Source organism: Corylus avellana, chromosome ca9 (assembly GCF_901000735.1).
Source record: "Corylus avellana chromosome ca9, CavTom2PMs-1.0".
NCBI lineage: Eukaryota > Viridiplantae > Streptophyta > Magnoliopsida > Fagales > Betulaceae > Corylus > Corylus avellana.
In genome coordinates, this window is record NC_081549.1 from 23,192,741 (window position 1) to 23,209,863 (window position 17,123).

The 17,123-nt window shown below is 36.6% G+C and overlaps 1 protein-coding gene across 1 annotated transcript; it reads right to left on the reverse strand.

Annotated features, from left to right (window-relative positions):
• Positions 1-60: 60 nt before the first annotated feature.
• On the reverse strand, positions 61-12,618 carry LOC132191980 (ethanolamine-phosphate cytidylyltransferase). The gene is made up of 9 exons (XM_059607148.1): positions 12,099-12,618; positions 11,704-11,939; positions 10,437-10,618; positions 6,009-6,080; positions 3,246-3,313; positions 2,191-2,311; positions 1,052-1,117; positions 776-898; positions 61-516 (listed from the first exon to the last, which is right to left on the reverse strand). Exons 1-9 carry the CDS (start codon positions 12,410-12,412, stop codon positions 445-447), a joined length of 1,254 nt encoding a protein of 417 aa, XP_059463131.1. The 5' UTR covers positions 12,413-12,618; the 3' UTR covers positions 61-444.
• Positions 12,619-17,123: the final 4,505 nt, after the last annotated feature.

Genomic DNA, 17,123 nt, shown 5'->3' on the forward strand with positions numbered 1-17,123 from the left:
TTTGCTCCCACAGATAACAGCAATTTGTTGAGATAGCAATTCCTTTTTCTGTTGAGAGAGAGAGAGAGAGATTTCTTTTCTTTGTAAAAGTGGGAAATTAGGATCTGCATGGGTGTGGAAAATTGATTGCATCTCTAGCAACCAACGGCAAAGAGTTCACCCGAAGCAGCATCACCTCTTTCCACAATTTTATACTAGTCCCTTGTATCCTCTTTTCAGTTTAGTGGACAAAACAATACACATACATATAAATCCATGGCAACACTAACTCAGCAATTACACGATATCTTAAAATAATGGATCACCAAAACATGCTAGCGCCAACCCTGCTGGCTCATCTGTGATGTTAGTACTATGAAAAATCCATTATCCTTGGTAACAATAACTGAAGAAATATGGGCCAAACGCCTGACCATGTATGTGCCCCAGACGATCCAACATCTATTAGTCTCCAGACACATGCGTCTTGTCCTCATAGTACCTTTTCTCACTTTCTGCCTTCTTCTCATTACGTTTCTGCGGTTGAAAACAAAATTAATCCTTAATTTTTTAACCACAAAGACACCAATGCAGTCCAAAATCTCTGTAGCCCTAGTACATACTGTCATATTTTTAAGCACTAGCCAAAAAGGCATGTTTCTCACTCCAAAATTTTAAGGGTCATTTTTTGTTGTAGTTTATGTACCTCACAAATCTCTCATAATTTGATGCGAATAGTAGGGTGAAATTTTAATCAGAAATACTGAAATAGTGGCATAGTTCAGAAATAGGGAACCTGGTACGCTTCATGGTTTGATACAATTCTTCGAATTATTGTGGTAGTGGTGACGTCCAGAGGACTTTCCAAAATTTTAAAGATACCCATACTTATTGGAACAGCATATGGGTTGCACTTTTCCTGTAAGAAGAAAACAATGTCAGTAACCAAAAAGAGTATATACTTCCATAATTAACTAGATTAGTCACATAATTGCATACAACATGAACTGGAAATAATGGAAATTGCTACTTTCATCGAGAGGTACCACCTTTAGAAATTATTAGAATTTACCTTCTGAAAATCATTATTCTCTGCTACTGTTCCATGGACAACAAGGGAGATGTCGAAGGTAGTGATCTGCACCCAAAATTTCCACCAAGTTCCAACTTACAAATAACGTTAAGCATGCCTAGACCACATTTTGGCCTAAGTCCATAATCTCAGCGACCAATTCAATAAAACAACTATAATCAGACCAGAATACAAAAAAGGAAAAATAAGACAATTAAGAAATGGATTCTAGATCGCAATCATCCAAATATCACAAATTACCTGACTATTTTAAAGACTTCTGTTCATTTATTAATAAGTTACATATCCAGTCCGTGACTATTGAACTGATGATCTCATCATACGATCCATTTTTTATAAAACGATAAAGTGTCATTTGAGCTAGAGCTCTTTTTTTTTTTTTACACACGTAATCCAATCTCATAAAGTGTCATTTGAAGTTCATACATAATCTTTTTTTTCTTTTTTGGTAAACAGCCTAATTTCACTTTACTAAGTCATTGTATTCATAGAACCCAATAAAAAAAATCCTCTGCCCCAAGCTCATGCCCCCCTTTTCTTCCCTTTCCTTTTTATTTTTATTTTTATTTCTCTTGTTTACCGGTGAATACTCAAGGCATGAGAAATCTTCAGATTTATCTCTCTTCTTAAAAGGTAGATAGATAGATCATAAATCATTTTATGCAAGAAAAGGATAAAAAGAAAAAATAGGGAGGATGGATAATCTTTGTTCACTTCTCCAAGCAGGACAACTTTTTGGTAGGGGTGGGTATTGGTTCGGTAGAGCCATTTTCAGTCAGTTAACTGATACCCACCCCTAGCAAAAAATTCGACTTTGGTCTTCATGCTAGTCATTAGTTTGTAACTATAAGAAATTAAAGAAATATATTATGTTTTCTAGTCCGTGCCAAAAACAGTTTCAAATTAGTTTTCCAACCAAACAGCGAAAAACATGTCATTTTTACTTAATATCCTTTCCTCTGCAACTCTTTTTTTTTTTTTTTTTTTCAAAGAAGAACCTTGATTTAAAATTAAAAAAAAATAAATAAATAAACTTGTAACAGCAAAAGAATGAAGGCCATAAAATAGATTATGAAGAAATTAAAGTGCACAACATTAAGTTAAAAAGACAAACTAACCATGTCTTTTGACACCTCCCATGGAGCCCCAATTATAACCTCGTCTACGTAGCGGCAAGCCAGAACGCTTAAACTTCTTTCATGAAGATTCATTATAGGGCGATGTGCTCCCCTAGTAACACTGCAGAGTCATTTGTTTGACAAAGGCAGATATATTAATTGGTTAAAATTTATACATGTGCATGCACATAATTGTAGGAAATAAATATATGTTTAGAAATAGATAATTAAGTTTTCAAAAAAGCATCCATGGAGGAATATGGCAATTGTGATATTTGTCCTTCAGACTTTTACTAATTCACAAAGATACCTGCCACCAAAAGAGACACATAAACAAAACAACCATCTCCATAAACATACTCTCCCAGTTATGGTTCAACTCTCCATGAACTTAGGTTTCAGAAAATACACCAGAAAAAGCTATAGCATAATTGTAAACTTTTCAGTCTGAAGCATGGAATGATGAATATAACTTGTAAAATGCATACGCTATTATAAGAGTCCAAGCTAGGACATGTATTGTCCATGACAGACATGCTCTACAAGGATTTAAATACCCAACAAAAAGAAGAGCAACACAAACACAAGAAGTCAACAAAGATGACCAAAAGGCGAACTTCATGGATCTGAAAGATTTAAAGCACCTATGATATGAACTCAGGTATACATGAGCGCCAACAAGCTAAGATATTTATTGCTTCTACTAAAACAACATCCAACTACAATTCTCTTGTCTTTCAAAACGATTTACTTGTGTTTTTTAATCCATAACTCTATGCAAAGTTGTTAAATTAAGCGAAGTAGTATTATGGTTTCTCAATCAAAGAACCTCATAAATTCTTATTCCTCAAGTTCATTTCTAATAGGTGTTAACTTTTATGGAGTAAAATAGTTTTAGCTAATCACCTCCTTTTTACATCCTGTATACTTGGGCAACATGAAAAGAGAATGAATATAAAGTCATGCACATACCACAACACTGATTTTCAATATGGAAAAGAAAAAGGGGGGAAGGGGAGGGGGAGGGGGGAGGGGGGGAGAAGGACGGTTGCAACCTGACAGTCTGATCATTATGTATCCCAACAAGAAGAAAATCTCCAAGCTCCCTAGCAACCCTCAAGATCTGTAAAAAACAAACGATCAGCAACAAAGTGTATAAGGTCTTACTCTCTTCTCCATCCATAATGGCAGTAGACATCTACATTAGCACAGGAATATTTAGAACTTCTTTTGAAAAACAAAAATTACATAGTAAAACATCTAGAAACATAAATTTATTTACATGTTTTGCTTAGACATCAAGTAAAGCAGAAAATGGGGGAAAAGCAGGAAGGACAAATCGATCTGAGGGAACTACTGGTAGTCAGAAAATAATTTTAATCATCAAACACAGAATGTAATAAGGGATAAAGAGTATCAACAAGGAACACAGAAAGATACTGCTAGTCACAGGTTTTACTGATTGAGTATTTGTGTACGAAAAAACTGAGAGTTGCTTAATGGTTGCTCAAGCAAGATGCTAAGGCTACAGTTAAAAAATCCAAGAGTTCGATCAATCCTTGCTCGAGCGAAACTATGATTTGTCGATAAATTGAAACTTTGCTCGAATGTTGCTCAACCTTCACTTAAGCGAGTTTACAATCTTTTTAATGGAGGCTAATTTTGTAATTTTCTTTTCAGGGTTGCGGCCCTAACTTATTTTTAAGCATAATAAGGACGGCTTGGCCACCCAATAAGTTGTTTTTATCAGTCATATCAATAAGAACTACTCTAAAGAGAGTTTTTTTTGTTTCCCCATTTCCACTAATCCTTGGAGATTTTTAGGATTTATAGAAGAGTTGTGGCTTCTAGTGCTTGTAGATTCAACTTCCCACTACGCCGCTCCACACCAGTTGGTATTAGAGCTCATCTACTTTTCTACCATGACACGCAAAGGAGCACATGGAGGAAGACATTCCAATCATTGGTGATGTGTATGATCGCAATGAGGCAACACGTGGCGAGGAATTGACAGCACATTTGCAGCGAATGGAGGAGTGATATGTTCAGTTTGTGGATCAATTTGAGGTACTGGCTAACCAATTGGCCGCCATGCCTGTCACTCATGGTCGTTACTGTCAACCAAATAAGCATTTAATGGAGGAGGATTATGAAGATACCGTCGAGGAAAAGCCCATCTGTCCATTTGCAGGGCGTGGAGCAAGGAGGGAGCGTCCCTTGGTGACAACAGCTCTAGTAGATGAAAGACATCATAAAGTTACAGAAGACTTGAGTGCAATAATGTGCAGAATTGTTGATGAACTGAAAATGGAAGATAATGAATCAAAGCTGATCAAAGACACTCCAGAGGAGGAAATAAGAAAGGCAAAGGTTTTAATTATTCATATTCAGGAGTTCTATAAAGTTACAAAAGATTTGGTTCCTTCCTATGGTAAAACAAAGGCAGTGTAGCTCTTCGAGTTAAAATGCTTTTACATTGATAAATCACTTTTTACAAGTTTTATGAAAACTCTGCATCAGTTTTAAAGAAAGGATTTGTTTTGAAAGGATAATAGAGACAAATTTTGGAAAGGACTCACGTCACACATTGTAAATGATTGGTTAGTATTTACCTACTGAGCTGTGGACTCATTGTTTCCACCTGTAAAACTGTGGGGTTTTACAGGTACAATCGAAGTAGCTGAGGAAGAACCCTATTGGAATCTGGATTACTGTCCCTGAGGATCTACTAAAGGTCTCCACTTTCGAGGTAAGTCTGAGTTTTGAGGAAGTCAGCAATAGGTAATACGTTGTCTCTATGGCACTTTTGTAAGTATCATGAACAATGTTCTATTCAATTATGTAATGACATTTTTTGATAAATAAAGAAATCTATTCAGTTTAAAGCTCTTATGTTCAATTCATTTTATATAAGTGAGTTTGTAGTTTCAAAAAGTAGAAGAAAAACAAGAAGATACCAAAATTCTTTTGTTGCGAGAATTAGATAAAAGTAGTAGTGCCACTTGGAATATGAGAAACAATTCTTCTCTTCCATTTGTTATTTGAAGTCAAGGCATTACGAAGGGTGCTTCAGGAGGGAGTACTTATGATTCAGCAAGTTCCCAAGATTTTGCTTGACTCTCGCTCAAGCGAAATTGCTACGGGAGAAAAAACCGAGTTCACTCAAGTCACACTGGATGGTCACTAAAGCAAGACGCTAAGATGCTACGGGTGAAAAACCCCAGAGAGTTTGCTTGACCTTTGCCCAAGCGAAACTACAATTTGTTGAGGAATTGAAACTCCGCTCAACCCTCACCAGACCTTCACTCGAGCCAGTTTGCAATCTTTTTAATGGAGGCTAATTTGGAATTTTCTTTTCATGGTTGAGATCCTACCTTTCATTTAAGCGTAAAAAGGGGGCCAAGCCAGTAAGTTGTTTTTATAAGTTTTATCAATAAGAATTACTCTAGTGCATCACCAACCCTCCCCTGCCCTGCCCCAAAACAAGATGAAGAAAAAGGAGCAAATAAGTCATCCAACACAAATTCACAGTTCTTTTTTCATATGTAATAAATTTATAGAAAACAAAGTACAAATATGGCACAAAATTACCTCTCGAGTTACAATCTAAATTGCAGAGATTAAAGAGCACCATAATCTGCCTCACTTTAAAACAAACCAAAAATTTTGCTAGGTAGAAAAGTCAGCCATCCCTCCAAAACCATAAACTTTGTCACACATGCATATACGCACAAACATGCCCCTGCAATCCATGTCATTTAACCATCTAGCCATGACTTTGTTAACTTTATTATTGAAATAGAAAGTCAAAATGGCACCTCAACATGTCCGGCATGAAAAAGATCAAATGCCCCATCTATATAAATTATTCGCGCATCCTGTCCAGGCCCCTGAAACAACAGGCATTAAAAGTTAGCCAAAAAATATTGATGTAGCCATCACAAACAACACTTCAGAAGAAAAAGAAACTTAAAAAATATTACAAAGAAGGAAGGTCAGATCCTTAGGAAAATCAAGAAGAATGAGAAAAAAGATTGCTTATCAGAACTGAGAAACAACAGTAAACAATAAGAAAGCTGGAGGGAGCCATTGATTTAAATAGCCAATTTGTCCTAGAGCAAATTTGCAGCATAAAGCCCCCATTAGCGAACAAGTTATCTTAATGAAAAACTAAACTATCTGATACTACGAGTAAAGGATGAACTCACTAGACATCTATTCAAAATCACTTCAACACATCAAAGCCCAATCCAACTTTCCAGCTAACAATTTATCTAATTTTCCGGGTTTTGAGGGGAGAAAAAGGGGCAGGGAGGAAAGAGTGAGAATACAATGATGAGAAGTTGGTACTGCTCCCATTTACTCATCCAGCAATTCAGCTCTCCAGTACTCTATCCATAAGTTCCTCCAATGTACAGTCACCATGGAGACATGTACGTCAAAACTTGAATGACTACAAGAGTGCCAAATCATCTGATCCATATGTATCAACAGCAGGAGCTATAAGGTTGACTAAGAGGCAAACCTCACACTGCAACACATACAAGGAAACACAGAGACATGCACACACCATACTTTTAACAACCTTTTCACACCCTACTCGCTATTAACATTCAAGAGACAATATTAACCAAACCTTTTTTTTTTTTTTCCCAACAACTGGGGTATTCAGAACTTCCTCCCGACTATATCCCCGGGACAACGTGCAAACCACCCCCTCCACACAGGTCAAATAAAGCTCAAGCTTTTGCCCACATGTGTAGCCCCAATGAATTATTTGCACTTAAGGGGGGTCGAACCTTAGACCTGATATTACAAAAAGCACCAAAGCCAAGTAACAATTTATCTAATTTGTTAAACTAATACAGACAACAGTCTACCCAATTTGAGCCCCTCTCTATTTCTCTTCTGCTCCCCGCGCGCGCGCATACACAGTTTTAGTTTTTTGACATTGTCACATAAAATATCCAAAGGCTAATGCCAATGCTCAAGACCATAGAGCAATACTTCTAACAACCTTTCGCACTGCCATTTTAATTTACTAGCAAAACTTTCAAGAATATTGTATTGAACAATTTAATGGTATCCAGATTTAGTGAAATTGACATAGCGGAAGACTAAGGTAACTAATCAAAAAGCAGCGTCTTTGATTCTGCAAGGAGAAACGTCTTCGTCTTCTACCCAAAAAGATAAAAACAAGCCCGCAGGCTAAAAGAAAGATAAAACTCCGCAGAGTATTTGAGAAAGAATTCTCTGATTTGATAATAATTCAATTGATTGAGTTTTACATAATAGGCTAGCCTATTTATAGAAGAGAAATCCTTGGAGAAAAAGTAAACCTACTTCTAGTAGAGAAAGTAAATCTAATCTTAGTAGAAAAGTAAACATAATCCTAGTAACAATAGTAAACATAATCCTAATAAGGAAAGGAAAATAATTAAAGCAAATCTAACCCTATTAAGGAAAGGAAATAAAATCCTAATAAAATAAAATAAAATCCTAATATAAAATTGACAATCAACGGGAATTGTGACAATCTTTCCTTTTGTACTTCCATTGTCTGAAAGCAGGTAAAATTTTGATCAAGCGCCGCTACTCCAATATTATTTTTGATATTTTCTTTATTTTCATTTTTACCAAAAATAATGGTAAATATCGTCCTACATCAGACACCCCCACTTGAAAAAAACTCGTCCTCGAGTTTTCTTTGGGACATGGCACGCGCAGCTCCTTCGCATAAATATATTTGGAGAAATCTACATAAATTTCACACGTTTTATCATTTTCGTCCTTTTCCATAAAAATTTTCCCAACAATTTCTTCATGGACGTCATCTTCAACTTCACCGTTATCTCCCAAAAGATCGCCAATTTTTGTGGTGATCGTGATGAGTTGCACCTGTGGTGGAGGAGGTTGCATCTGTGGTGAAGGAGGCTGCACTTGTGGTGGAAGAAGTTGTAACTGTCGTAGAGGAAGTTGCACTTGTGGTGGAGGAGGCGGTAGCTGTTCCTCCATTGATGTAGTCGTTGGAATCAATGATAGTGGCTGCACATATGTTTTCTTTGACGGCAACTCCACTTCTTCAACCAACTTAACATTTTCTACAACTTCTTCACCATAATCAAAATTCTCTTCATAGGCGAAGGACCTATTTGGAGAGTTATGAAGATGATTATGGACATGACGAAAGTGGCTTACGTCTTCCTCACGGAATCTGTCAACATAAGGATACCGAACGGGTTCCCTTCGGATCCCATAGTCATTTGGTGGTAGGAACCGGGCATTGAGTAACCGCTTCATCTTGGGCCAAGATGTCACGGGTCTTTTCCCTTCCCTGGATCGAGAGAGCTTCAACCATTCCTACCAAGCAGATGCTCCACCTTTGAGCTTATAAGCCACCAACTTGACCTTCTTTCCTTCCGAAATACACATGTACTCAAAGAATCTTTCTACCTCCATTATCCAGTCAAGGTAATCTTCAATGTGAAGATAACCATCAAATGAAGGGAGATCGATATTCATTCGGTGCTCCCGGGTGTCTTTGTGATTCCAATGGGCACGCATCTTCCTACATTCAAATGACTCGCACAATTGGCGCACCTCCTGTTGCATCATCTGCGCTGTCTGCCGGAACTCCTGGAATTCGGTTCTCCAAGGAGCCTCTGATCGCTGGTAGTCGGACCTTGAAACAACATCTCTCTCACGAACGGTGTCGTAATAGAAGTTGTTGTTGTAGTATAAGTTGGCCATTGAATCCGGATAATGTCGGCTTGTATACCCCATGAATTTGGCTTTCGAAAGAGCCCCTCCCCTACAAGCGGCATTGTTGGAGAAGTTTGTCACCGTTGCGCTGATTGGCCATGATCAGGATAAAGCCTGCTCTGATACCAACTGACATAGCGGAAGACTAAGGTAATTAATCAAAGAGCAGCATCTTTGATTCTGCAAGGAGAAGCATCTTCGTCTTCTACCCAAAAAGATAAAAACAAGCCCACAGGCTAAAAGAAAGATAAAACTCCGCAGAGTATTTGAGAAATAATTCTCTAATTTGATAATAATTCAATTGATTAAATTTTACATAATAGGCTAGCCTATTTATACAAGAGAAATCATTGGAGAAAAAGTAAACCTACTTCTAATAGAGAAAGTAAATCTAATCTTAGTAGAAAAGTAAACATAATCCTAGTAACAATAGTAAACCTAATCCTAATAAGGAAAGAAAAATAATTAAAGCAAATCTAATCCTATTAAGAAAAGGAAATAAAATCCTAATAAGATAAAATAAAATCCTAATATAAAATTGACAATCAGAAGAAATCGTGACAATCTTTCCTTTTGTACTTCCATTGTCTGAAAGCGGGTAAAATTCTGATCAAGCGGCGCTGCTCCAATATTATTTTTGATATTTTTTTTATTTTTGTTTTTACCGAAAATAATGGTAAATATCGTCCTACATCAGAAATTTGGATCCAAAGGAGGTTTGTCATATTTCTTCCCTAGTGATTAAAGTCATAAAATTTTGCTGCTAGAAATAAGGTTGCATACAAGTCAGTTTTGTGGCCATATCAATCTACAGAAGTCGAACCTACATATTCTTGCCATTTTCAAATTCACCAAGATTCTGGATAACTCGGCATGCCTAAAGAAATGTCTCAACCTCTCTGAAACATACACACGCACCCTAAACGCATTAAATATCTGTGGTCCATCTTTTTTTTTTTTGGTGAATAAGGATCATCTTCATTAATGGCCTTTGTTTCCTTGACAACTAAACTTGAGATGCTAAGGATTGCATCCAAAACCATCAGATCCTAAGCCTACCAACCAGTAAGATGCTTATCCATAACTGAGTAGTTGGACCCCATGGGCAGCTTAAGTTATAATAACTTCTAGGTGTTGCTAAATGCTGTTGGTGGTGAGAGGCTTACTACTTTCATGGGAAGCACCAGCCTTTAACAGCCAATAAGGACCTCAAAGAATTAAAGAAACACCTATTGCACACTTAAAAAATGGGCTATTTCACATAGAGTAGATTATTCCTGTTCAAAACCAACTTTTCCAGCAGCTCCAGAGATCACACACTTCAGGAAGAAAGCACCAAGATGCAAACTTAATTTATTTCAAAGTAAACAAGATGAAATCATGCAACCAGCATTGAGAGATTTATCCATCAAGTTCAATCTTAAAATTAAAGGATTCAACACAAAGACACACACAGATAGACACGGCACACCCATAGTACATACCTTCCCATTTGAGAATTGAACAATTCTGCGAGATGTTGGCAGAAAATGAGATACACGAGTTCCAGTTCCAGATCCACCATCTTCAAATTTCTGGCCATGACCGTGGCTGAATTGTCTTTGCAAAGAAGAATGGTTGTTGCTGTCACTAATGGCTCTCTCTCTTACACAGAGAAGCATACGACCTGCAAAAAAAAATTGTGAGAAATGTTACGTACAATATATCCAACAGTCCCAAACATGGGGTGAGGCAACGCAGTCAATCAGCTTAAACAAATTCTTAAAACCATATATTTTATGTTGGAATGGGAGAAGGTATATATAATGAAGAACCCTTTTAGTAGCATACATTTGTAAAAAAAGAAAAATCAATGTTAAAATAACTAAGCAATAAAAAATCACAAATATTTAGATATATAAAGTACAACTATAAAAGGAGACTTTAAATCAGGAAATAAATAAGGCGTGAGACCAGAGCATTGAATCAAGATGTATATCACACTACCAACAACACCCTTACCACCCCCTGATCACTACAAAGAGCAACACATTATGAACACCACCTTGCTGCCACCACCTTGACTACTGACCACTATAACATCGCCACCTCCAACAAAGAGACTGCCAAATGCGACATCTATAGCATGCTTAGAGAAGAATCACCTTCAAAAGCCTAAAACTAAAATGCCAAAGGCCCATGCCAACCAAGTACCCTTTCGTTTTGGGAGAACACACCAGTGGTCGTTCATTAGGTCATTTGTTTCTCAAACTATATAGAATTTGACATATTTAAGTCTATTGAATAAATGGTATTTGGTAACTGCAAAACTTTTCAATATGGGCAGTAGTTGTGCTCATGGCACTGATTTTATAAGTAGATGGTCTAGTCGTGGTTAGGCCTATATATATTCCTTCTAGGCCGGTTTTACAAGGTCAGAAGTTTTGGAATTATATGGTTTCTAAATTAGATGCCCAAATCCTGTTAGAATAAGAGTCCAAGGCCTATGAACATCGAGCTAACCATAAAAGATAAGCAAGTGCTCTGATTTGAGCTTTCTGGTAATTTATCAAATTCCGTTATATTTTTTTCTTGGGTTTTAAGCTATTAGATTCTATTTAATGGTTACTGTATTAGAAGCTATAATCCTACTACATTTATTAGGTTTTTTTTCATAAGTTAAAAAAACTGTGCGTGTGTGTATACACACAGAAAGAGAGAGAGATTAGAAAACCAGCAAAGACATAATAAACATGGGGCCAGAATTCTAACCAACAATGTCCGTGCTGGAGACTCCTTCAGTGCGCTTTATTTGCTTATAGCGACCAGCCTTCTTGGCCAGAGCATAAGCATCAGTACCATCAGGAAGAACGCATGGATCGTCACCATGAATGATGAAGTCTATGTTGTACTCGTCGAAGAGTTTCTTCATGAAGTCTTCAGTTATGGCATAAGGCGCATCAGGGATAACCTCGTCAACCCACTTGACAGCGTTGACCATAATCATTCTATGATCACATGAAAATGAATAAAAAAATAAGTACTAGATAGGAAAAAAATCAAATATTATCCAGCCTGCTGGAGGCATTAACGGCATTGACATTCATCCAAAGTGGCAGAAAACAAATCAATTACGCACACTTGGAATAGAGAATCGGAACAGGGACCTTTCTTTAAGAGGGGTAACAGGAGGACCTTTGTTGACAGTGATTTCGGCGTCGCTGACAACACCGACAACTAATTGGTCGCCAAGGGCACGAGCCTGACGCAGGGCATTGCAGTGGCCGTAGTGCATCATGTCAAAACAGCCATCCATGTAGACCCGTATGGGTTTATTCTTCTTTCTCCTCCGAATTCCCAAAGGCAGCTGCGATAGGCCCAACAGCGAGACCCCCACAACCACCCCTCCGATCAAGCACGTTGCCAGAAACCTCGCCGTACTCTGTACATTTTCCGGGCGCCCCTCATCCGAACCCATCATATTCCGTTCTTTGCACGCCAACGCAGGTACCTTCCTATCTCAAACTGAATTCACCGCTTCTTTTTTATTATTCCATTTCCAGATTTAGCTTCCTCTTTACTACTGCGGCCCTGCGGGTCCTCTTTTCTTTCTCTGATTTCTCTCTCCCTTTTCTCACTTTTTTCAATTTTTGGTTGCGTGGCGAGTGGTGACCGCTCTAGGGTTTTCGTCGCAATTTACGATTTTGGTCACCCAGCTGATCTCCGTGCGTCACCCGCGGCCTCTTTCATGTATGATTTTTTGTTTTTTAAAATTCAAATGCTATAACGTCACCGGCTCAGAAAATAATCAAAAAACAAAAAAAACAAAAAAACAAACAAAATTATATAACATCATCTACTAGTTAAAAAGAACACCCGCACAAGTATCGAGTAGGGCGTTAATGCGGGTGATTAGAAAGCTTCCCGTTAATTATTAATTATCTTTTTATATAATATATTTTTATAATTATAATTATAATAATATTTATATACATAATATAATTAATTAATCATTAAATCATAAATTCTTTTTGAGATAATTAAATCACAATTTGAGTATTAATATATTATCACTATAATTTATATAATTTTTTTAATTTTTTTATAATTTATATAATTATATTACATAATAAATTGATCATTAAATCATTTGATTATATAATAACAAATTATACTGTGCGAATATGTTAAAAAAATATATATACATATATAATATTACATAACTCATAAGTATAAGTATGTAAGTTCATACTAATATAACAATTAAGTATCTAGAGACTTAGTTCTAATGTATGTTATAAACTTATAAGTTTATATATGTTATAAATTATAATTATACATTATACATATATGCAATTATGCATATTAAATATAAATGTATAAGATAAATACTTAATCATATGATTCAATAACAATTCAAATACTTATTAAAGTTAATCATATTATTAATGTACAATGATAATGTGATTCTTGCTTCCCGGTTTTTGTTTTTAGGCTTGTTTCTGTCTTTGATGTTTTCTGTTCTGTTGTGCTTGTGTTTTCTTTCGGTAGGTACTGCTTTTGGGGGTTTTCACTCAAACTCTCCCCCTCCCTGTTTGTTTGTGTGTGCCATCGATCTTCTCCGCGCCCGCTTCGCCGCTCATCACTCGATGTCGGGTCTTTTCACGTGCCCCTCCCACGCCAAGCTTTTTGTGTCACCTTCCGCGGCGGTTTCCAGCCAGCTCGCGATCGGCCTCCTCCGGCTGCCGTGACCCGCTTTGTGTGTTTTCCGCGTTTATTTCCCTGTATTGTTTTTTTTTTTTTCCTATAATTTCTTTTCCTGCATTTGTTTTTTTCTTTTTGCTTGTAATAAGACTCTCTCCTCCTACTTTGTTGCGCCCGGTTGCTATCAGTTATTACTGGTCCAAACCCTTAGGTTGTGGATGTGAATTTTATCCTGGCCTTCGGGTTGAGGAGGCTGAGTATCGGCTTGGGGTTTTGCTCTCAAGGCCGAGGAATAAGCGCTACCTATGCATTAGATGGTATCTGTTTTATGCAGATCTGATTTTTAAACCTGATGATTAGTCATAGGTTAGTGGATGCTATGTTATGGTTGATTTGGTTTGTTGTTGATGACTGTATCTTTAGCTTTGGCTATGATTTACTTCAGACCTTTTTGCTCTGTTTGTAAGAGCTTTAGGCTCGCGATTTTTATTAATGAATGAGTATGGTATGTTTCAAAAAAAAAAAAAAAAAGATAATGTGATTCGTATAAATTAGTATAATATCAAATTAAGTAATTGACATTAAATTAAACAATGTGTTACTTATAACCACAATTGAAGTATTAATGTATTATCAATATAATTTATATGATCATATAATAACAAAGGGTTAAATACTCCAAACCCCCGTGGAGTTTTCCAACTTTATTTTTTCTCCCCATGTGGTTTCATTTTTATCACAGGAGGTCCCTGTGGTTTTGATAATAGACTAAGTTAGTCCTTCGTCAGTTGACCGTTAGTTGACTTAACGAAATTCCACCTGGACCAATCACATGTTGACACGTGGCATCTACTTAATTTTTTTTAAAAAAAAAAGTATTTTCTAAATAAAAAAAGAAAAAGAAAAAAGATTTGGGCCAATCTCCATTTGCTTTTTCTCACCGGGGTATCAAACCACCCTCATCGGGTATCTGCAGGTTCGCCACCCTGGTGTACCGGGGTGGTTTCGGCCACCCCCTTGGGCTCCAAGGGGGTGGCTCGGCCACCCCTTTGGCCATGGGGGCCACCCCCAAATAGAGCCACCCCCAATCTTTTTTCTTTTTTAAGAAAATACTTTTTTTAATTAAAAAAAAATTAAGTAAGTGCCACGTGTCAATATGTGATTGGTCCACATGGAATTCCGTTAAGTCAACTAACGGTCAACTGACGGTCAACTGACAGAGGACTAACTTTGTCTATTATCAAAACCACAGGACCTCATGTGATAAAAATGAAACCCAAGGAAGAAAAAATAAAATTGGCAAACCCCAAAGAGGTCTGATGTATTTAACCCAATAACAAATATTATACATATATATCATGACATAAATCATAAGTATACCAATTCATTACTCATCATAACAATTAAGCACCCAAAATCAGAACTTCATAGACTATATACATATATGCAATTATGCATATTGAATAATATAAATGTATAAGATCAATACTTAATCATATGATTCAATAACAATTCAAATACTTTATTCAAGATAATTATATTAAATTTTAACAAGTTATGATTTATATTTAAGGATTTTTTTTTTTTTTTGAAACGTACCATACTCATTCATTGATAAAAATCGCGAGCTTAAAGCTCTTACAAACAAAGCAAAAAATTCTGAAGTAAATCATAGCCGAAGCTAAAGATACAGTCATCAACAACAGACCAAATCAACCATAACACAGCATCCACTAACCTATGACTAATCATCAGGTTTAAAAATCAGATCTGCATCAAACAAATACCATCTAATGCATAGGTAGCGCTTATTCCTCGGCCTTAAGAGCAAAACCCCAAAGCTGATACTTATTCATTGGCCTTGAGAGCAAAACCCCAAGCCGATACTCATCCTCTTCAACCCGAAGGCTAGGATAAAGTTCACATCCACAACCCAAGGGTTTGGACTAGTAATAACGGACATCAACCGGGCGCAACAAAGTAGGAGGAGAGAGCCTTATTACAAGGCAAAAAAAAGAAAAAATAATACGTGGAAATAAAAGGAACAGTAAAACAAATGCAGGAAAAGAAATTTAAAAAAAAAAAAACAATACAGGAAAATAAACGCGAAAAACACATAAAGCGGGTCACGGCAGCTGGAGGAGGCTGATCGCGAGTTGGCTAGAAACCGCTGCGGAAGGTGGCACAAAAAGCTTGGCACGGGAGGGACGCGTGAAAAGACCCAATAGCGAGCGGTGAGCGGCGAAGTGGGCGCGGAGAAGATCGGCGGCACACACAAACAAACAGGGAAGGGGAGAGTTTGAATGAAAACCCCCAAAAGCAGTATCTACCGAGAGATAACACAAGCACAACAAAACAGAAAATACCAAAGACAGAAACAAACCTAAAAACAAAAACCGGGAAGCAAAAAAGCAAAATCAAAGAACGAAAGCAAAGAAGCACAATCAGGGAGAAACGAAAACAAACCCAGCCGAATTGACGGAACCCTTGCAAAAGGTGGGATGAGGGGGAAGAGAGGGGGCACCGGAACTATGGACATCAAGTAAAATACTAGCACCCTCCTGGGAGTTGGAGCTTGCTGAGGGGAGAGTGGATGCAATCTGCATCCCTCCTCCCCTGAGGCGGCGACGGCGCTCTGGAGGGGAGGGGAGGGGGGGCTTAAGTGATAATTAATATTATGTTAAATTGTTAATTATATCTTTTAACAATTTAAATGTAAATTTGGGGTCAAATATTTTTGATTTTTCAATATGAGCTATTTTTTATAGCAATTTGGCCCAAGAAAACACCAAGGCCTCGTTTGGTTCACGAAATGTCTAATCCATTGGAAAATGATTAGCTACTACTGAGAATAGAAGAGTGTGGAATAGATTAGCTATACTTATTCTTTTATTTGGTTGTAACGCTGGAATAGATTAGTTAATCATATTTATTCGTTTAGTACAATGCAATATGTTAGTGAATGAAATCATATTGTGCTCAAATTTCCTAAAATACCCTTATAATACAAATACAATTTATATTATTAAAAACTTTCATTTTTTTTTTTTTTTAGACATAAACAACTTTATTATAATTTCTTTTTCTTTTTTGTTTTTAATTATGTTAGGTATGCGGCCTTTTTTTATGTTTTTTTTTTTTTTTTACCAATTCTAAAATTATTATAAATATATATATGGTTGGAGGAATGTATAAGAGAATCAAAAATAAAATAAGAATTATATTTATGTTTTATAAAATCTTAGCAGTTCTCGTTTCTGGTGAAAGAATGAGATGAGGATAAAATTACATAGAATTTTCACTTAAAAAATAAATGGAGGAGGAAAGCAGTGGAGAGGAATGTATAGAAAAAAATCGTTTGCAGTGTGTCGAAAAGATCAGAGAAAATAAGAAAAGAAGATAAAGAAAAGAAAGAGCGAAATAAAGACGGAAAGATAAATGGAGATATATATATATATATATATATATATATATATATAGAGAGAGAG

Excerpts from the sequence above, each read along its gene's own strand:
- LOC132191980 (XM_059607148.1), bottom strand. The coding sequence starts at position 12,412 with ATGATGGGTTCGGATGAGGGGCGCCCGGAAAATGTACAGAGTACGGCG. Across the intron at positions 2,312-3,245 it reads CATAATGATCAGACTGTCAG|TGTTACTAGGGGAGCACATC; the intron begins GTTGCAACCGTC and ends ATGACTCTGCAG. Across the intron at positions 899-1,051 it reads AGAATAATGATTTTCAGAAG|GAAAAGTGCAACCCATATGC; the intron begins GTAAATTCTAAT and ends TTCTTCTTACAG.